A 23,680-nucleotide genomic window follows, 5' to 3' on the forward strand; every position below is an offset into this window, starting at 1 on the left:
TGAGATCGATACTGGAATAGTAGCATGCAGATTAAACGAGAGAAGGATTGCTGTGTTGTCTCGATATATCAGTCTGGACATAGAAAGACAAACTCAGATAATATATTAACTTGTTATGAAAACAGTAATGTACAGATACTTAAGAGAGAGAGAATGAATTTGTAATAACCTAGAGAAAGCCATTAGTTCTGACACCAAGAGGATAGTACTTGCTTAACAGGTTCGAATTTGAGCAAAAAGTAAAAAGACTAATTCCATTACGGAGGTTAAATGTACGATTAATGTAAAGAAAGGCTAAACGAGAGGAGAGATACCGGGCGAGTCCCACAAGGGTTGCCGACTTTGCTGCATGCCGCGTATCGACAAACGACAACGCGGTCACCGTCACACCGTTCCCGTACCTCCCGTAGGAAACACATCAACGATGAATGAATAATCAAATTTAAAACATAAAAAGAAAACAATAAAAGTTATCCCGGTTCAGAAAGTGTTGAAAATCCTCTCCCTCATTCTATATATAAGCGTTGTTTGCGTGTGAAGATATTCCAGTTCACTCTCTGCATTTTAACCTCATGAATCTTCGACATGTTAGTGCGAATTGTACATAAAATCTACAGCACTTGAAAATACGCTGTGCAACTCTTAATTCAGAAGCCATGGAACGCACTAAGGCGATCAATAAGAATCAGGCGGCTATTGCATCTTCCCAGGCACGACACAGAGAATGACGGGAAACTCGAACTACGCTTGCACTGTATCATCAAATATTTGACCCAAACAGGGATATAAACTATCATCTACAATATTTATGCTTATTATTAAGTATGTATTGAAATATTAAGACAACAAGAATATGAGCCAATATCTTAACAATAAATAAATTCCTGGCTTAGTTATCGAGGGTGACATCATTCTACTCTCCATAGCATCAGTTGGTATACAAAACAGAATAAAAGCTGTTGAATATTGCAGAAAATGAAAATTGAAAATCAACATTATGAAAACAAAAGAGAATGTTGAGTAAAAATGGAAGTAAATAAAATAAAATGCAATTTTGATAAACAAACGTTAGAAGATTAGAAGTAGTCAATAATGTAGAATAGGAACACTCATCGGCTTCTCGCGAGAGAAGTTATGAATTTAAGATGATAGGTTACTTTTAACCGAGCACTTTAAGATTACCTTGTATAAAAAATGACTTGTTTTTCCTCAAGTAAAATGAAATGGCGTATGGCTTTGAGTGAAGGGAAAGTCCGAGGACAAGGTCGGCTCGTCGGATGCAGTTCTTTCGATTTGACTCCCGTAGGCGACCTGCGCGTTGTAATGGGACGAAATGATGATGAATGAAGACGACAGATACACCCAGCTCCCGTGCCAGCGAAATTAACCAATTGCGTTTAAAACTCCCGACCCTGCCAGGAATCGAACCTGGGACCCCTGTGACCAAAGGCCAGTAGGCTAACCATTTAGCCATAGAGCCGGATTTTCCACCAGTAATTAACATTTAAATATTTTTTTTTGATCTAACACGCGAAAGAGACACGTAAAGCTGTCCATGAGAAAAGCATTCTCCACTGAAATCAACTCCAGCCACGTTAATTGTCTGACGTGTGCTTTGTTTACTGTCATGCCAAACCAGCCACTTACTGGAAATTGAACTCATTTGAAATAAAAAAGGCAAATCAGAAGAAATCATATGGATTGTCGGTATTAAGACCGCTTCTCATGTGCCACAACCAGTTAAATTAGTAGCTTCAATCAAACAGTTTTTTCAAAATGTTCACTACTATTCGCGTCCAACTGAATAACTTGGTCGGGATATGGTAGGTTCGAACCCCACTGTCCGCAAACCTGAAGACGGTTTTCCGTGGTTTCCCATTTTCACACCAGGAAAATTCTGGGACCGTCCCGTAATTAAGGCCATGGCCGCTTCCTTCCAACTCCTAGCCCTTTCACGTCCCATCATCTCCATGAGACCTATCTGTGCGACGTAAAAAGGAAACAACTTGTAATTTTTTTAAAAAAAACTTGAATAACTTTGGCGGGTGGAGATTATGTAACAATGTAATTGACACTCCCTACTTTCAAAATCAGCTTGTGTGGTGGCAAGCCGGAAGGATGCGAAGAATTTAGAAATTCTGCACTGAGATGAACAGCTTCTTCACTATCGACTATTGTGTATACTGAGTAACATACTTGAACCTGGGCAGTGAATTTGGAGAGAGATTACTTTTTATGTCCTCGCAGAGTCTTTCTCTCTGTGTACTGTTACACCCAAGAATCACTTTGTTGGTCAGTTTCATTGTTACGCAATGTACTATGACCTAATTCTCTCGGCAGGACGGCTTATCAGAGATGACGAAAAAGCACTGGAAAACTAATCATTATTGCACCGTAGCATGTTCAGTGAATGGTGATTTAAATCGTTGATGGCTCGCGCGCTGGCTCGCAGTCTACTAGGTCGTTCTGAATTTGTTCATTTACATTTCCTTACTTCAGAATGGAGATTGCGCGATAAAGTGAAAACAACGATATATAGGCTACAAAAGTATAGATGAAAATAATATTCTGTAAATTACATTCTATCCTTGATTAGTTACTTGAGGGGAATAATAATTTATTTTGATAAGGACTAATTAATTCATTTAAAAAGTTGTTTTAAATTTGGCGTTTATTACTGCAAGCTGTAACTGAAAAACGGTTATAGAGGGTTATGTGCTGAAGATAGGTGCATGCTGTCTCGAATAGTTTTGTAAAGTTTTTTATGCTGAACAGTTTTTACCTCCACAGCGTGGATGTATCTTTAACGGTTTAGCCAGCCTAAGATAACTGCCGTGCTATTTCGACTTGTTCCTTGCTCTGCTTTCTTTGGTCATAAATTAATTTTTCTATACATACGTCTTACATGAAAAATGCGTAGTACAATGATGGAAACCACGTCAAAACCATCCAGTGGTTTTTGAGATTAGCCCTCACAGATAGACAGACGGACAGGATCGAGGACATTTTACAGTAAGCAGAGATAACGTGCAGAAATACATTTTAATGGTACAGTTACATCCAGAGGGGCTGAATTATGGGAAGAAGGCAGTAAAGAGCTAGTTGTAATAAGTAATTAGTTCTGAAAAATTGTTATAGGGCTAATAGTGGTAATATATTGGCTAAGATAAAAGACGGGAAAAACAGGGATGTAGATACTGAATTTGATGTACCAATATCACTACACCAGCTCTGGCAAAATCAAATCCCACCAGAAAGCATACAATGCAACAACAGCAGCTTCGGCGAGTAATGCAGTGTAGCGTACGTATGTGGTTTATGTTGGCGATCACAAAGCGAAGCTCAGTATTAAGCTTTACACTCTTTCAGAAGGTTTATTCATTTAATTTCAGTATAGGATAATGATATTAAGGACAAGAGATAGGATTTATTATATTTAAGCATATTAAATAATAATAATAATAATAATAATAATAATAATAATAATAATAATAATAATAATAATAATAATAATAATGATTCTGTTTTAAACGTGAAACACATATATTATTATTATTATTATTATTATTATTATTATTATTATTATTATTATTATTATTATTATTATTATTATTATTGTGAAACCGGCGATTATGTCAGAATATAAGACCACAAGATCATGACTAGAATTCCGTGAAACAAAGAAAAGATGACAATGTAGAAAGACAAATAGATAGAGCTAAGTAATAAAGTGTGGTAGCTAATGGGCATATGCAAGAATAACAGTCAAAAAGAGAAAGATGACAAAAATCCAAATTTCTTATGTCGAGAAACAATAAAAGAGGCACGTCTGTTAAGGCACTGTAGGGAAATAGTATCACATCGAGTCAAATACAGTACCTCGATAGTGACTTATAAGTACAAAGATAGTAAGAATTCAACATCATTGCCTGTCAAACTATTAAACAAAAACTGGTTCGCACCGGGAAAGATCAAGATCAAGATATTTTCTAAAATAAAAAATATAGGGAGAGCCTAGCCGAGGTGGTAAAAGTCTGCCCTGTTCACTGGGAAGGACGTGTGTTCAATTCCATGAAGTCGAAAAAATTAGAAACGAGATTTATTCTTCAGGTCAGACACAAGCCCTGATGTTCCCGCAGCCTATTCCAGAAAATGAATACCGGATTGCTCCTTGGTGATAAAGGCAGCCGGGTATGCAGTCTACCCGACTTACTGCCGAGGTTACGGGTAATGGAAGCCTTCACGTTCCACTCATCGAAGTGCTTACTTGGCCTGTACGGAGATGGTTTTATAAGCAATCAATTCCAAATACAAAAGCACTTAAGATAGACTAATGATTATTGAAAATAATGAACGATGGGATGCATGGTCTTCCTAGAATACATAACATTGCCTAACATCTAGGACTTAAAAATCACAATAACGTGCAAAATTGGTACAAAAACACTACTGAGAACTAATTTGTGCTATGGGAATGAAAGATGGCGAAATTCGTCTGCTACACGGAGTTAGATTCCCGGCCGGGTAGGGGGACTTTTAATTGAGTCCGATGAATTCTTCTGGCTCGGGGACAGGGTGTTTCTGTTTGTCCCAACACTTTTCTGCTCATACTCAGACAACACACTACACTACTAACCATCACTGAAGCACGAAATAGTGTTTATATCCCTCTATATAAGCTTGTCGTCAGGAAGGGCACTCGGCCGTAAAACAGGGCCAAATCCATATGTGCAACCGTCTATTAAGAGTATGTTGGAAGACGGAATCCTTCAGATTAAAATATTATAGAATGCTTTCACCAAAACGATTAGAGTTACGATGAACTTATAATCTCACATGTGAATTGAAATGATCGTTGGGGGACCGCTGATCTTTTTGGGTTTTTTATGCCTTAAGACGGGGTGAGGGGGGAATTGTTGCCTATTACCGGCGGTTGATTTGTTTCAATGTTAATGACAATGTTCGAGTGGATAATATCTAGAAGTGACTGTAGAAGACTGAAATGATCGAGATATGAAGAAAACGGGCTGGGTTCGGAAAGCTGGACGAGGTTCGAAGGTGGAATGGAATGGAGGTTTAGAAGGGAGGGGTGATGTGTATGAGGTGCGGGCGTGTTTGCTTGAGTTTACGCTTGTGCTGGGATATAATTTGCTTGTTATTCAATGTATGGGCAGCCAGGAAACGAACCGATCGAAGAGGAGTAGAATACAGAACAAAAATGGCCAACAGGATACCAGTGAGATCCGAACCCACAATCTACCTACTTTGCGCCGGATGCTCTTACTCATTGAGCTATGGTGGCCTAGATAATACTTTTTTCTGTTTATTTCGAGTACAATGAGTTCGTGAAAATTAAATATTATATTTTAATTCAAAAATCACTGAAAACTGGTCCTTCACTTACAGAGCAAAAAAGAGAAATTTGTTGTTGAAAATTCGTTGGTAAGAAAAAATGTATTCTCTTCTTGTCTTAGTACCAAATGAATACACGTTATTTTTCACGCTGTTGCTCTCCACGTTGTTGCCTAGGGAACAGATAGCCTGTTCGCGAGTTATTGGATGAACGCCATGAGTAACTGCCAATGAACTTATTCGAGAAAAAAGACAACCACATATTCCTCATCTACAGATAAGGATACGGTATATAAAGTCTAGACGCCCTCCGTTCAGCCTGTACTCACAGCTACCCACTGACTAAACATGAGGACTACGGTACTGGCACTGGCAATTTTCGCTGTCGCGGCCGCCTCCGTCTACCCGACGGAGCGCAGGGTCGGTAAGTACATCTCTCAAAGTACTTAGTAAGTGATTGAGAATTAAGACGGAACTAAAGTTTACAAGACTCCATCTATGAGATATACGAGAACTGAGTATGTTAATTTCTAACGCTTCCCTGCCCGAGATTTCTACTCTCCGATCATCACCGGGAACCTAACTGAATTACTGAAATACTAGCCACACTTTTCTATGATTCACAAATTAGTATACGGTTAAATAATATGAACTGTTTACTGTAATGCACATAAATACTGGTCATTATTTTACTTCCCTGTCCTTCTTCTCATGGTATTGAAAATGTTCAGTGTGGTGATAATATTGTTCTTTAAGGGGTAGAAATATTGCATAACAATCTTTATCTGATCTGAATGGAATAATCTGGCAGGCGGAGAATGAAGATTTCGGATAAAAAAGGAGAAAACCACAAAGGACGGGGAAAACACACTGCGAGCCGGGCTGAGTGGCTCAGACGGTTAAGGCGCTGGCCTTCTAACCCCAACTTGGCAGGTTCGATCCTGGTTCAGTCCGGTGGTATTTGAAGGTGCTCAAATACGACAGCCCCGTGTCGGTAGATTTACTGGCACGTAAAAGAACTCCTGCGGGACTAAATTCCGGCACCTCGGCGTTTCCGAAGACCTTAAAAAGTAGTTAGTGGGACGTAAAGCAAATAACATTATTATTATTAAAACACACTGTAGATTTCTTGAAGATAATGACAGTTGACCAAGAAAAGCCGTATAAGAACGATACAAGTGGGGAGCGTGGCATAAATAAGTGGAGGCAATGCCAAACTCAGTTAAGGTATCCGTAGTCACCAGCACACACTCCTAAGGTGACTCTTACCGAGGAGCTTCCCAATTCAGTCCCCTATTATAATAGGATGTGTTCTATGTCTTTGCCCATACGGGAACGATCATGGAGGGTGGATTCCATGTTACAGCAAACAGTCAAGCTTCCAGTTTTGTGTCCTGTTAACACGTTAATCATACCACGAAAAGTAGATAGCCGATTTTTCATTTTTAAAATCCCATACCATACATGAGACAGGGATCAAACCTTGGCTGCTTTGGTGAAAAGGCAATGATAAAGTCATTAAGCTTTAATGTCCTTTTCTATCTGGAGTGTTAATCAACTTTCAGAGTGGTAATTTATGTGACGGAAGGGTGGGTGAATGATTGTGCGCCAATGACTGTAACATAAAATAAGAAGCAATGAATTATTAGAACTAGATGCCCAAAAATGGTGTTGTTGCTTACTTGATTTAGGCCTACTGCCCCGTTTAATAAAATTTAACGACCTATCGGTTGTCTTAACTAAGGATAGTTTTGATAACATTCTCTGCTCTTTTGTGATGCTAATAATGTTAGCAGAAATATTGAAGCATATTTAATAACTGTCACGGTTGTATACACGCAAGGTAATTCATCGGTATCTTCATTTTCAGCCGACAAGGAGTATCTTCTAAAACAGAAGTACATCCTGCAGCTCTTTGTCCGTGTACATCAGCCCAACATGTACACAGAACTGAAGACCATCGGTGACAACTACGACATCGAAGCTAATCTCAACAAATACCAGGTAAATTGTCTCAAAAATAATAATTGTACGATAACCAAAATTCCAGATCCTACAGAATTATTCAGTTTAACTACAAAGAAATACAGTATATGAAATCAGCACTAACTTCTGAAATATTTCATTCCCAACACACTTCTACTCTACTAATTCCCAAACGTTTCTGCAGCTTATCTCGGTATGCACAGAGAACGGAAATATTAACAAATAGAGCTGATATCATGTTTTTAATTATATTGAAGTATATTTCCTCGTGTTACTTTAAACTTCTTCATACATTTCCTCTTTTAATTTAACGAATATATCATTAAGATCGTCATGGAGTTCGACTTATTGGATGAATGGTCAGCGTTGAGGCCTTCTGTTCAGAGGCTACCGGGTTCGATTCCCGGCCAAGTAGGGGACTTTTAATCGCGTCCGATTAATTCTTCTGGATCGACGACTGGTTGTTTGTATTTGTCCCAACACTTTCGTGCTGATACTCACACAACAAACTACACTACCAACCTCCACAGTAGCACGAAATAGCGATTATATCCCTCAAATAGGGTTGGCGTCAGGAAGGGCACTTGGCCATAAATCAGGGCCAAATCCATATGTGCCACACAGTTGGAATCCACGACCCCACAGGTGTGAGAAAAAGTCCTGTGAGAATAAGAAAGAGAAGAAGAATATCCTCATGTAGTTATATAAATAAATTAATATTTCATATATCGAGTAAGTGCTTATCAGAGTCTTGCACACTAAACACTGAAAATCAAATCCAGAAAATGAAATGATATATGTCTGCTTGGCCTAGTGCTAGCACACTGGCCTTTGCTCTGAGACGGTCCAGGTTCGATTCTCGACTGAGTGTGTGGGATTTTAGTCAGGGATAGTTAATTCCGAATTCTCGGGTACTAAATTTTTGTACAGTCTTCACGTATCACTTAAACTACGTAACACGCAGCGCAGCACGTAGCTCTTCTACAACCACATGTACGATCTCACATGGCAGAAGACGCCTACCCTCCATAAAGAGACTAACCTAGATAAGAATTCTTAATCAATATAGGAAACTCTCACTTTCTGTAGCGTTTAAAAATTAAAACATCAACTACTCATATTTATGAAAAGGCTGCATTTCTCTGTTGAAAGTTGTATCACAAACGGTGTGGAACCGCTATAAAAGTTTATAATTTGAGTTTATATTAACTATGATATTTTCGAGATTGATGAATCTTTATTTCTACAGGACGCCAGAGTCGTGAAGGACTTTATAGCCTACTACAAGAAAGGTCTGCTGCCCCGTGGTGAGATCTTCTCTGTGTTGTACCAACCACACATGGAACAAGCCATCAAGATTTTCGATCTGTTTTACTCTGCCAAGGATTGGGATACACTTCTGAAGGTAAGTCCCATCACTACTGCTAATATATCGACGGCGATGCGTAATAAAATATACAAATCTACACACAGGCTTCCTCTGCCTACAGACCGCCTGCTGGGCTCGTGACCGTGTGAACGAGGGCCAGTTCGTGTACGCTCTGACTGTAGCTCTGCTCCACCGTCAGGACACGCAGGATGTTGTGCTGCCACCCTTCTATGAGATCACTCCTCATCTCTTTGTAGACTCTGAGACCATCCAGAAAGCTTACGAAGCTCGTATGGAAGGTATGTTCTCTCGAAAAGTATCGAGAGCTGGAAGTAACAGAATTATCTAATGAGGGTTGAAACTTTTATCTTCATGCATTAAGCCTTGAATTTTTCTCTTTAGTAAATTAATAAAGTTAGAACGATAATATTCAGTTTGTAAAAGCTCTTATGTTTTAGTTAGAGTTTTGTCTGTCTTACTGAAGACTAAGGATCAAAATGAATAGATCTTTAGTATAATACATCACCACAAGAAAAAATATAACCTTTACGATTTAAGATCTTTATATAATTTTATATACGAATATGTAGAAATGTGTTATGAATATCTAGTTTAATAATGTTGCAGCTGTCGGTGTCACTGAGACGAAGACAGTGGTGATCCCCACCCAGGTGAACACCATGTGGCACACCTTGAACCCCGAGCAGCAGCTTAGCTACTTCACCGAGGATGTTGGTCTCAACACCTACCACACCTACTTCCACTTAATGTACCCCTTCTGGTTCACCGCCAAGAACTACGGACTTAACCTGGACCGTTATGGCGAACTCTTCTACTATACTCAACAACAGCTGCTGGCACGCTACAACCTGGAACGTCTGTCTGTTGGTCTTCCCGAAGTTGATATTCTTCTTTTCGACAAGCCACTCACCGTAAGTAGGCTACTTTTCCATCAATATATTGATATATACATCATCTCTGACGTTTAATTAATATAATAACTAAGGGCATGGGTGATTAAGGAGTTAGTTCGTTCTAGAAACTTTAAATCATGGAGGAAAACAATAAATACACAGACGTAGTCCGATGAAAACTACTATTTTATGTCTCTTTGAGTGGTAGTCATTGGCTGTAAATCCGGTTATTAAGAATATAATTATCATCTGGAAAAAACGTGTTTTTTCTAGGGGGAAAATAATTCTAGGGATGTTCAAAATTTCAATGAAACAATGTAATTAGGTCGGCAGAATATGTAACACTGAAGTACTCCAACGCGTGACCAAAGAACTAGAGGCCGTGCACAACATCAAAAGAAGAAATTTGAGTACTTAGGCCATATCATTCGAAATGATAAATATAGACTTCTTCTGCTTTTCTTACAAGGTAATATTGAAAGAAGGAGAATATCCTGACTACGGAATTTACCAGAATGGTATGGGTTCAGTATCCCCAGTCTTTTCCGAGTTGCTGAGAACAAGAACCAGATCGCCCTGATGACAGCCGACATCCAGTGAGCATATGGCACAAGAAGAAGAAGAAGAAGAAGAAGAAGAAGAAGCAGAAGAAGAAACTTTATTATGTGCTATCTTTTAAAGGAATTTCAAATTAACTACCAAGTCGTCCGCCTCTGTGGTGTAGTGGTTACTGTAATTAGCTGCCACCCGCGGAGGTCCGCGTTCGATTCTCGACTCTGCCATGAAATTTGAAATGTTGTACGATAGCTGGAACGGGGTCCACTCAGCCTCGGGAGGTCAACTGAGTAGAGGTGGGTTCGATTCCCACCTCAGCCATCCTGGAAGTGGTTTTCCGTGGTTTCCCACTTCTCCTTCAGGCAAATGCCGGGATGGTACCTAACTTAAGGCCATGGCCGCTTCCTTCTCTCTCCCTTGTCTACCCCTTCCAATCTTCCCATCCCCCCGCAAGGCCCATGTTCAGCATAGCAGGTAAGGCCGACTGGCCGAGTTACTGGTCATCCTCCCCAGTTGTATCCCCCGACCCAATCTCTCTCGCTCCAGGACACTGCCCTTGAGGCGGTAGAGATGGGATCCCTCGCTGAGTCCGAGGGAAACACCAACCCTGGAGGGTAAACAGATTAAGAAAGAAAGAAAGAAAGAAAGAAAGAAAGAAAGAAAGAAAGAAAGAAAGGACTATCAAGTCAGTATAGGCCTACGTTTATCCCATCTCATGAGCTACCATTGATTTATTTCATTTAGGAAGGGTTCACCGGTATGCAACATCACTCTTGACATATACCATATAAAGACTTTATATTCTCGATTGCCAAAAATTGAGGTAAATATTTACCTTTATATAAGTTTAATAATAATAATAATAATAATAATAATAATAATAATAATAATAATAATAATAATAATGGACGACTGCTTGGCAAAATGGTCAGCGTAGTCGCCTTCGGTTCCGAAGGCCCGTGTTCGATTCCCGGTCGGGTCAGGAATTTTAATCTTAAATGGTTATTTTCCTGAGTCGAGGACTGGATGTTTGTACTGTTACCAGCATCCTTGCAGTTCACACACTACACCCTCGTTGGAGAGTCTGACTTACAAGTCGTAGGTTATAGGTAGGCCTGTACTCACGTATTGTGATTGCGCGATGTATCAACGTATCCTACAGAAGGAATTTGTCAAAAAGGAAGACAATGCGCTGCAATGGGCCAAATGAATTTGAAGTGGCAGGTTGGGTTTTAAAGGTTTCAAGGCTTTTCCGATAATACAAGCTAAAGGCTCTTGTTTCGTCAATCAGTACTCGTAGTATTTATAGGTAGCCAAACATATCAGATATTTGTGTAATAGGTGTTTTTGACTATTGGTTTCATTTGAAGCGAATCATAAATTTACAGAAATTACAGCTCTTTTTTATGAAATGACAATTTATTATAATATTTTGTATCATGACGAATACTTTAGTATGTAGATTGATAAATTTGGGAATATCTTGCCTTGAATTATGTATACTTCCTTTGGCAATTTTTTATTAATTTATTGGTATCCTTGCGGGTGTTTTAAATTAATGTGTTCCAGAATTCCGGTAATATATTGCGAAAAGGAAAATATGGTGTAGATCTTAGTACTTATGCTCGTTGTTTTATCAATGTATTTACAGACTGGATATTCTTCCGTTCTCCGCTACCAGAACGGTCTGGAAGTTCCTGCTCGCCCAGACAACGTTGTCTTCCAGGATGAGTCCTACATTAAGATTCAACAGATCGAAGATATTGAGAGAAGGCTTCGAGAAGCTATCGATCTTGGATACGTGACTGCTGTAAGTAAATATTGTAATTAGAATGATCAAGTAGTCCACTGTCTCTTACTGTACTGATATATTTTATAATGTTTCACTTCACAGAAGGATGGTAGCAGAGTGTCAATTTACGAATTTAAGGGCATTGATATCCTGGGAAGCCTTATCGAATCTTTCGGACAGTCTGTTAACTACCAGTACTACGGCAACCTCTACCATATGCTGAAGACTCTGGTTTCTCGTGTTGTTGATCCCGTTCATAAGCACAGTGTAAGTATTTATAAACTTAAACTGAGAACCAATGAAAGCTATTCCGAACTTTGCCATATTTATTTCCTTTGGACATAGTATGTTCAACATTGTTACAATATTGCTTCTTTGCAGGTTGCCCCCGGAACCCTAGAGAACTTTATGACTGTTGTCAGGGATCCTGTTTACTTCCAAGTCTGTAAGCGCATTGACGTCATCTTCCAGAAATACAAGAAGCTTTTGGGCCGCTACACCCAGGATGAGGTACGTAACCACTCAGACATTTGTATTGGATTACATGAACCTCATAAAAGTGCCATGCCGATGAATAATGAAACGTAGTGTCTGTGTGATTTCAGGGTAGTGGGTTCTTTACCAATGAGGTAGTCGGTTTTGAAGGGTCCGTAAAACTCTTAGCAGTTAGTATTTTAATTCATGGTAGGTTAAAGACCTCTGGTGGTGCATTCTGCATTCATTCGACGAAATTAATTTAGCATTAGAATGCTTCGCTGTTAGATGGTAGTGTAATCGTAACGTTGGAATTGGTACCCAGATCACCTAAAAGGTACCGTGCCACTTCAGGAAGTTACCTAATAGCTGAAACCGTAAAAATAATAAATTTCTTTACCCAGTCCGGATCTTAGCAACCTAGTCATTGCCCAGGCTAGGCCAGTGGCCACTGATCAGGCATACTTACTCGATGTTTAATTGCATAAATTGGTCGGTTCTTTTTCGCTTCTACTCTGTCAACAGCTCGAGAACTAACCATCTACTGAGCAGCTCAGATAGTAGAACTACTGGCATTGTGAAATCAAGGTCGTGGGTTCGATCTCTACTCAGTCCGGTGGTATTTGAACGTGCTCAAATACCCCCGCCTCGTGTTGGCAGATTTACCAGACCATAAGATAACTCCTAGGGTGCAGAATTCAGGCTTTTCGGCGTCTCTGAAATTAGTAAACGCAATATCATTGTTATCAGTATTATCTACTCATCCAAGTTGTGACCCCACCCATTATTGCTTAACTTAGTACACGGGATTCTGTTCTTTAACATGACTGTGCCGCTGATACTGTTGAAACATTATTATTATTATTATTATTATTATTATTATTATTATTATTATTATTATTATTATTATTATTATTATTATTATTATTATTATTATTATTATTATTACTCTATTTGATATGAGCTAATGTAGAACACGAAGTGAAACATCATCACAGTAAATGTGAATTTATCTTCTTCCTCTATTTGCTTTGATGTTCCGCCAGTAATTCCTCACTCAGTCGCCTACAATTTTCTTAGTTTTTCTGAAAATACTACTTTTAGGTGTTTCCTTCGGTAATCAGTCGGCTTTCTTCTTTAATCAACAATCACCGCCACCACCACACCAACTTCCCCTCGGAAACTCTTGAACTCTGACAGCATTAATCTGAAATGATTTCCATCGTGGTGTCTGATCTCCATTTTCTCCGTATCTGAACGGATGTGGGTGAGTTATTTGGGAAGGAGCCTTATTCCCTGAAAGTGGGTTACATTTTCGCGTGTGTGTCTCTCCCTCTCTTCGTTTATTCTGAGGAGATACCCATAAATCATTCTCACCATCACTCGTTCCTTATTTCATTCGCTTACTTTTTCCGTAGAATTCTCCGTTTAATCTTAGTCTCCGTTGTTCATCAACGCCATTTATTCCTTCTTTTTCAGTTATTCTAGTAATCCTTCTTTTTATAGGCTCAACGATTTAGCAGTTATTATAATAATTATAGCATTTGTTCGGCCACTATACCCTGTGTAATTACACTTGTTTATTTTTTCTTGAGTTTTAACTTTCCTCAGTACTCACACATTCGTTGTCGATGCTATCCCTTTCACTCTTCAATCCATGTCTTGCCTATTCTTCCCTTTGAAGTCATTATAGTGAAATCTTCATTGTTTCAGCTTGCTTTCCCTGGCGTTAAGATCGAGAGCGTTGATTTCGACAAGCTTGTGACATATTTCGATAACTTCGACATCGATCTAATGAACGCCATCAACGTGAACAACGTTGAGGAAGCTCAGAGACTCAAGATTGTTGCCCGTCAACACCGCCTCACCTACAAGCCCTTCACCTACAAGGTTGTTGTCAACTCTGACAAGGAAAGCAACGTGATGGTCCGGGTGTTCCTTGGACCCAAGTACGACATCACTGGTCAGGAAATGGATCTCGACACTAGGAGGAGATATATGGTTGAGCTCGACAGATTCCCATACAAGAGTAAGTTTTCTAAAAATAAAACTAAAAATATGAATATTCTTCTTTGTAATATTTGTACTGGTATTCCTGTAATAAATAAGAATGTTGAATTCAATGGTACAAAAATGTTATATCCATTTTCAGTTATCTCTGGCAAGAATGAAATCGTACGTAACTCCCACGACTCCACAGTGATCGCCAAGGACCAAACCACGTACAGGAAGCTGATGACCAAGGTTGAAAGTGGCCTCCAGGGCAAGACCGTGCACGTTGATGAGGTATGTACGTAATGTCTGTTAAGTCATGAGCCTGGAAGCTGGCAGAATCCTCAAATTAAGACCGTTTAAGTTTAATTAAGTAGTTTGCCATTGATTTCCTTCCAAAAAGTGTTAGGGTATCTTGATGGAACTCATGAGCAGGACCTTTCATAGCCTACAGACACACTAGCCGTGCTCTGAATGTCATTATCCATATCTCAGCAGCTTCCTTATCGTCACAACCATAAGTGAGACTGAAATTTTAGTGGAAGCCACATGTTTCTCTGGCCTTCCAAGACAATGAAAAAAAAAAGTTTATCAATCAAGAAATACCATGAGTCATATACATATTAGAGATAATTACTCTGAAAATATAAGAGGATTCATTTATTAATTATTCTTTGTAATATGTAGGATATGTCTCGTTTTCAACTGTAAGTCAATTCGCTTACTTCCCGTGTGGTGAAAAATATTAGAATAAAATTTAGTTTAGTCACTGACACATATTAATTCATAATATTTTGAGACGAAACGTGTGACAGAAACTCAATGGAAACCCTATTCACTGTTTCAGTTTGTGAACCAGTGTGGATTCCCTGAGCGACTACTGCTCCCCAAGGGTAACAAGAATGGACTTCCATTGACCATCTTCGTCATGGTAACTCCCTACGATGGTCCCGTTACACAACTGCCCACCGCCTACGTGAGCTGCGGTGTTGGCTACAACACGAAGTACCCAGATGTGAAACCCATGGGCTACCCCTTCGACCGTCCCATCAGAGACTACGACTTCGTCACTCCCAACATGTTCTGGAAGGATGTGCTCATTTTCCACAAGAAGACTGGTGATAATGTCATCAACTACTGAATGTAATAAGACTGATCTGACCACTGACGCCTAATTGTATCCTACCGTCAACTGTCATAACTGTAATTCTCATGCAAAGTCAGTCGAGTATTAGTTTTAATAAATACCTTCATACATAATGCCAGAGTATTTATTTCGTTCCAGTATTTTCTGTCTACTAGTTAAAAAGTAAATGAAGACAATGGTTTTGTAAGTGGGCAAAATTATGTTAGAGATGTGAAATTTCTTCCGTTCTATTTATTAGTCTGGGACTAGTTGGCACCATACATCAACACATTAAAATATGTAGTAGTTACTAAAAGTTCACAAAAACTCAAGACAGTATTCAAATGAGGCATTCAAGTAGCCAGATGTAATGGACCTCAGCATCTTTCCTCATTGAGCGAGAAAGTGCAATTGTGGTATGTACAGCAGAACCTAATAGTGCCACAAAATGTATCGGTCGTATAATTAAATATTTGCATTTTTGTACTATCTCAGACATACTAGTGACTATGGCACTACTATAAGAGAGGCTGACTGCAGTATATCAATTCACATTGCACCTTAACGCTAACAACATACACCAACAAATCCTTAAAAAATAAGTTATGCAATACTAATGGCAGTTTTTTAATTGGGAATATTATTTTCTGTGGTGTTAAGGTGGTCTAATAACTTGATCCTTTTCCATATCGGCTTTCATTATTGGGCCCGACCATTGTCCAAACGCAGAAGCTACTCTGCAGTATTACATTTCCTCTGTTTCTGTAGACAATATCAAGATATACGCAACATTTTTAAAAGTGCTAAGTGATAAAAGCAACATTTAGAGATATTGCCATAACAATTCAGGGGCTGCCTGGCCAAGGCGGTAAGGGCGTGCTCGTTTCGCCCGGAAGGACGTGGGTTTGAATCCCCGTCAGGAAGTCGCAAAATTTAAGAAACGAGATTTCCCCTTCCGGTGGTGCATATGGCACTGAGGTTCACTTAGCCTACACCAAAAATGAGTACCAGGTTAATTCCTATGGGCAAAGGCGAACGGTCGTAGGGCTAACCACTCTACCCCATCACGTGCCGAGGTTAACAATGGTGGAAGCCTTTACGTTCCATTCCTCGAAGGGCCTGGATGGCCTGCATGGAGGTGTCTTTGTCTCTGCCATAACAATTCAATTTCGACATTCCGTTTTACTCCACCAGATAGCAGAGAAACCAGATTTATGTTGGCTGAGTATTAAATTAATCTTCTTTGGTAGTCTACAATGTATCATCAAAGACGTTTTACATACCGACATCGTACGACATCTGATGGATTACCTCCCGCTCTTCAAACGTCCGACTTCGTCTGCCGGATTAGAATCCGTATCCTTGGAATACGGAGGCCGAAACTCAATCACTGGTCCACAGAGCGGGCTCATCCCTTCCTTTTTAGTACATATTTATGAAATCAGACGAATTAAATGAGTGTGTTTAATTTTATCAAGGTCTGCATTTTCTACAGGAGAAATGCTTTATTAGTAGTCGATGTCTCTGTGCTTATTTGATGATGAGGACGAACGCCTATTTATGTTGATGTAGGTCTAGGTCCATCCTTCACATATTTTGATAATTCGATATCACTGAGCTTGCATGACCTTCCCTGCTTGCCTGGGCACTTTATCGCTTAGAGTGCATAAGCTGCCTTGCGAAATAGTCTTCCAACAGCTTCCGAAGTCCATGACCCGAAGTACATAGTCAAATACTACACGATCCACATGCCATAATACTACTTTTATGTATAAATTATCCTTTATCAGACTTAGTAAATAAAAACAGATAAATTGCAGTTATTCCATACTTTCCACCATATCGTAGGACTGGCGAAGCTATAGAAATAAGTCTCCGAACTAGGATTTACATGGTAGAATGGTAACTTCTCTTATTAAGTGATATACTCTAACTAACTGTTAGATCAGTTCTTACACTCAGGGCTCCCAGATTCTTTTGCTTTGCAAAGGATGTTTAACATTAGGTTTGAAAGAGATCAATATGTTTACGAAGTTTCATACATGCTCGGTAAGCTTTGTCAGACACATAATAGACGCTTTTCCTTACAATGTTACAAAATATTTCCTTCTCTGGTACATTTTTGTCACTTGAATCGACAATAACTGTACAAGAAGAAAATGTTTGTTTAAGTTTTTCTATGAAAGCAATTATATTGCACAGTCTACTTGTTTAAAAACATAATAATCTTCAATAGTCTGTACACTTGATTGCTGCCTCACAATCAGAACCGCTATACAAGCATCTGTGGCATTGTCAAAAATTTTGAATTGTCAGCCTGTTAACAATGGGTACGCATAACTAGCAATTATGTGTAGTAAGAAAGAATAAGAATTCATAATAAGTAAACATATACATGCAGCACGTACCAAAATGGCATAAGCCCTAACTACTCATACTGGATTAGTGAGTATACAAGCAATCTCTTCGCATGATTCAATTGATGCACAGGTGAACTGTGTCATGGGGATGGTCAATTCACCGCTGAATAATGGCTGGCCATAAATTAAATGTTATAAATATTTTTTTCATATCACTACTTATAACATTCTTGATTATGAACCTGCTATACTTGTATGTGTTTATTTTCAACATCAAATTATAATCCTCTTCCACCAACTGCACAGCGGACCAATCATAGCAAACATACAGTTCTTTATCACAAAGAATTTGGATATGTAGATTGTGAGAGAGTACTTTGTTCTAGTATAGAAAGGTAAGCTGGGTGATCGAAAACGCAATTAAATACGTTACTGCCACCAAGACCACCATGTTCATAAATTTGCTATTGAACAGTTTACTGGAGACAATTTAAGAGCTCATGTAAAATAATGTATGTGGTTTTATTAATTTGGATTGAGTGAAATAAATAATAACAACGTGAAGAAAAATTCAGATGTAAACAAAACTTATTACAGTGTCAGTAAGAATGGAACTTGATACTCAAATCTCTGAATGACTAATTATTTAGAATCCCAGTCCTTCCGTTGAGATTAATTTCACCCCTTTCACCACAAATTGTGATGAAATGTGATGTAACTTTTAAATATCACTGATATAATTGATATGTGTCATGAATAGGGATATGGAATGTGTGCTTTTCTTGAAGGAAATACAGGAAAATATCTGATCAAGTAGTCAGTTGAATTTGTGGAAGTTCAGATATATGCTGTGGTTTTCCAAGAACTTAATATGGATGCTGTATTGGGCATATTTCGTCCATTCCCTTGACTCATTGAAAAGGTCCCAACATAGAAGAGCTTCCTTAAAGGAAGGATGCAAGTTAGGTATTATTGCTATTGTCGGGGAGTGACTGGGCATCGTTTATACTATTTCGTCTGATATTTAGAAGATTTGAGTTTACATTAGGCTTAATACTTGTAAGGTTTCACACCAGTCAGCTTGACTGAAAATAAATATTATACAGAGATATGCTACAAATATGATTTATTGTGCTGATAATGGCTGAAGGAATATCGATAATACTTACGAAAACGTCCATGCACTTCGATAACCAGAAATAATGTAGTATAATTTTACATCAAGATAAAGGTGAGGGAAGGGCTAAAACATTGTTCTACGCCAACTGAAGCTATATTGGCCGCAGCAGATGCAGTAAGATCCACGACAGCCATGTGACGAATACGGTTGTCTTCCCTCTCCCCAGATGCCCGTGTGTGGCCGAACACCGGACGATGACTAACACTCAGGAAGAACACACCACGTATTTAATGCAAAATTGCTTCGTAAGGTCACAGTGGTGCTAGTGGCACCATTCTTCGTCGACTAGTGCGCAAATCTGCATAGGCGTCGTCTTTCAGACGTGGAAACACACCTCCCGAATTTCGTTTATCTAGCACGATTTCTTCTTGGTGTTGGGATTTCATTTTCTGCCAGTGTTTGTTTAAGCAAAGCAAGTCCAACATTCTACATGTATTGTAAGGGATTAGGACCGCGTATTCCTTATGAAAATGTCAGTGACAATACTATTCATTAACCTCTCCATAACCAAGACGGGACGAAGTGAAACAAATAATGATTTGTTTTATTTCTTAACACGTGATGATCTAAATAGCAACAAGTGGCTCCACAATTTGCGTCCTTTAGCTGTCAGCTTGCATTCGGAAGATTGTGGGTTCGACCCCCACTGTCCGCAGCCCTAAATATTGTTTTCCGCTGTTTCCCATTTTCACACAGGAAAATGCTGAAGCTCTACCTTAATCAACGCCACGGTCGATTCTTTCCCACTCTTAGCCCTTTCCTGTCTTATCGTAGTTTGAGTCCTCTGCACAGATTCAATGTCAAGTAAATTGTAATTTCGGGATACATGATTGAAACAATCAGTTGATTAACTCAGCCATCAAAAAGGAAGGTGTGAGCCAAAATATTTGAACATTACAATGATTAAAAAATGATAAAATATAAACTCGCCCAAAGGTATCTTTTGACTGTCCACCATCTTAATACAAGTGAATATTTCCCTCCAGCATAGCCTTGCTCTAGTGAAAGTTATCACTAGTGAAGGTTCACTTACACATGAAGAACGGCAACAATATGGAATTATATTCAAATGAAACAGTTTCGAGCTGATTGACATTACTTGCAAAAGGAGTTTAGATTCACGTTTCTACGTTTATCTTCTCACCGTCGGGTGTTATTTTGACGTAGTTTAGCGAACAAATGTCTTCCTGTAGTCACAATTAACATAGGCAGTCAATGACCAAATAATTTAAGATGTAGAGATGCAAATTTGTGTACCGGTAGCCAGAAAAGATTAAACTGGATACGTATTGCTCTGCCCTTCCTGGACTACCACAAATCTACACGACAGTATACAGTCGGGAAAGACTCAGACCGTAATATACTACCATATTGTACATTAAATCCAGAAGCATGATCACTACGATATCCTGAAACCCAGTAATATAAATCACAAAACATCTACGTCCACGTAGTGCATCGTTTTACTCTTTGGGGACTGAAGAGTTCTATGAAGCTCTGTCGAACATGTGAGGAGTGAAATGTTACTCAAGAAACGTCCAAAGTTTAAACTTATTACCACTCTAGGATGGATGACTACAGATTTAACCATTCCGTGAGTATTTATTTACATAATGTACAGTCGATCGCTATTACAAAATCACATTCAGCAATATTACATCCAATACTATTCTTAAAAGTAATGAACATGAAAATCATTTTAGGCAGTATAAGGCTTTATTATTGAAACATTCGATTACAACTGATTTCTACAAAGTTTGAATCCAATTTTAGGCAATAGGAGTGTTTTTCTATTACAATTCTTTATGGCTCTACTATCTTTCTGACAAATTTCCTTTCAAATAGGTATTACCGTAATCCTCGCCTGGTAAAAACAGTTCACGTGAAATTGGCCATTCATGTTTTTGTACATGAGTTTTTATTTTTATTTTCTTTGGGTGTAAGGGAAACACTATATTTAATACTTTAATACGTACAACAACGCACTTCTATGTACCATATGCATGTGAGCCTATGATTTGAAATTGATCCTCTGTGTGGTAGTATGATCATAAACTTCTTCCTCTACAGCAGCTTTTCCATGGCTCACTAATTTATTGATTAAGTGCCAATAAGCGTGGCTTTGTTGATTGAGATATATTCTGCTTCTTGGATTTTATCTAAGCTATATTTAAATGAAAGAGTTTCAAGCTGATTGACTTTATCAACAAAGGAGTTTATACTCCCGTTTGTACGCTTATTATATTCTCACCGTCGGGTGTTATTTTGAAGAAGTTTAGCGAATCACCACAGCATATAATGTTTAACAAGTTATGGCTAGTTTATGGTCCACTAGCACGGAGTAATCACGACGGTCAGTCCCTTGTTTTTCAGCTCTCTTCAGCCTCGTGTCAGAAAATAAGACTACCGTTTACGCACTTACTCCTTAATCAACGTTGTTATATACCATTTTGTACCTTCAGTTTAAAATGGAACAATAAAAACGAATGACTTTCCGCATTTTCGACAGATTTATTTATTTTGGAACTAGCTGATGTACCCGTGCTTCGCTATGGAATTCTACATTGTAGGTCTCTACAGAATTGTAGGTTAGGTAGTGTACACATTGTGAGCGAGACTGTAATAAATTGCAGAGCTATTAACGTTATCCTAGAAACGCGATGGAGAAATCACCAAACGTCTTTTCTCATATGAAGACTGGCTTAGGGAATTTTCATTGTAATGATAGCCCCGCTTGCCTACCATTAGTCACAATCAGGTTGGGGAATTTCATTATCATGGCAGACACTCACTCTGCACCTGCCTGTTCGCTTCCTCAGAAAGACTGTCTTAGTGGTTTTCCCTACTGGAATGAACATAGGTCATTACAATGACGTCAGTAGGAATGGCGTGAGTAAAAGGAATTCTTTCAGAAATGAAGAAACGCACACTTTCTCACTTTAAACGAACAGTAGTACGCTGCCGATCTAACAGTCCAAAGTTCCAGAGCTGAAATGACCAGGCCGCAGACAGCCGTGATACGTGAACACTCTTCGCCTTTTTTCTGGGGGGGGGGGGGGAGCGTCTAATGGTGGAGGGTCCCAGGTCAAAAACTATGTCCTTTTACTAATCTGTTTCCTAGGAGTACCCGATGAGTCGGAAAATATCAATTCACTACACTGGCGGCGGAAAAATATATCTGACTTGGAGGCAAATTTTTCCTCCAAGCTAGACGAGAAACAGCCTCTTCACTGCTAATTTGGAATAAAATGAATGTAGAATGTAATAACAGCGAAGAGAAAGAGGCTCTTTATAAGAAAAGGCTCTTTTAAGGTTTGAATTTTGAGTTATTTAGTGAATTGTGGTGCTATAATTTAGAATATGCCTAAATTGTAATTCTGGACCAGATTATGAACATTAAAATGAGTTTTATTACTTGTAATTCTGGACCAGGTCATACTACTACTACCAAGTGAGCCTCTGCCTTAAGTGTACACACTGCTCATTCAAAACAGCACGTCAGAGTAGAGATCGAATAGCTGGAATACTGTGATGAACCAGTGTCTTACGTACCAGCAGTACGGCATCAGAAAATGTATGAACCAGTGGAATGACGTGCTAAAGAAGAAGTTTTCTAGCTCCCCTATTTCCCGCAAATTTTCAGTCAGGCCGTTATACTCGGTACGCAGCAGTAATCCCATCTATCGGAGTTGAGAATGTTGTTTTATGAATAACACTAGCTGTAGTACCCGGCGTTACCCGGGTAGCTTTTGAATGTTTACCTTTAGTATTTTTATCACCAGTTAGTTAAGTGTGAAGTGGATGCTTATTGATTTAGTTTTGAGACGTTGATATTACGACCTATTATGTAGTTTTAGAGTTATTTAGGTATATCTGATTTCAAGTTTTAGATTATTTAATATTCGAGTAAAACCTTGTTATTGTGGAAGCTAGAATTGACTGGGAAGTATTTGATTCATTCCAAAAAAAAAAAAAATAAAAAAAAAAATAATAATCTTAGCGACCCAGAAAATTATGGATTCGACACTGTTTTCGATTATTTTGATATGTCACTCCCCCTCGCTCCCCACTCCAAAGGAGGCAGAACTTGGACTCTAAAAATTTCCGGAATGTCACCATTCATCTCAGCGACCATAGAAAGTATGAATTCGACACTACTTTCGAATATTTTATATGTCACCCCCCTTGCGTCCCCACCGCCCTTATGGGAACATGGGGTGTCTTACCCCACGCAGTTTATCAAAAGAAATCCGGAATATCACTATTCATCTCAGCGACCCCTAAAAGGATGGATTCGACACTATTTTCGATTATTTTGATATCTCACTCCCCTTCGCCCCCACCCGAAAGGGGACTGAATTTGGACTTTAAAAAATTCCGGAGTGTCAGTATTCATCTCAGCGACCCCGAAAAGTATGGATTCGACACTATTTTCGAATATTTTTAAATGTCATTCCCTCGCCCCCCCCCCCCCCCCCGCCTCTAAGGGTACTTCGGGTGTCTTACCCCAAACGCGGTTTGTCCAAAAATCCGGAGTGTCACTATTCATCTCAGCGACCAAAAGAGTATGGATTCGACAT

At 38.9% G+C, this 23,680-nt stretch overlaps 1 protein-coding gene across 1 annotated transcript; it reads left to right on the forward strand.

Annotated features, from left to right (window-relative positions):
- Nucleotides 1–5,694: 5,694 nt before the first annotated feature.
- LOC136866747 (hexamerin) lies at nt 5,695–15,694 on the forward strand. Its single transcript, XM_067143855.2, has 11 exons — nt 5,695–5,776; nt 7,223–7,356; nt 8,588–8,743; nt 8,829–9,006; nt 9,335–9,639; nt 11,828–11,986; nt 12,071–12,235; nt 12,350–12,478; nt 14,156–14,471; nt 14,595–14,728; nt 15,282–15,694. Exons 1-11 carry the CDS (start codon nt 5,701–5,703, stop codon nt 15,573–15,575), a joined length of 2,046 nt encoding a protein of 681 aa, XP_066999956.2. The 5' UTR covers nt 5,695–5,700; the 3' UTR covers nt 15,576–15,694.
- Nucleotides 15,695–23,680: the final 7,986 nt, after the last annotated feature.

Source organism: Anabrus simplex, chromosome 3 (genome assembly GCF_040414725.1).
Source record: "Anabrus simplex isolate iqAnaSimp1 chromosome 3, ASM4041472v1, whole genome shotgun sequence".
Taxonomy (NCBI): Eukaryota; Metazoa; Arthropoda; class Insecta; order Orthoptera; family Tettigoniidae; genus Anabrus; species Anabrus simplex.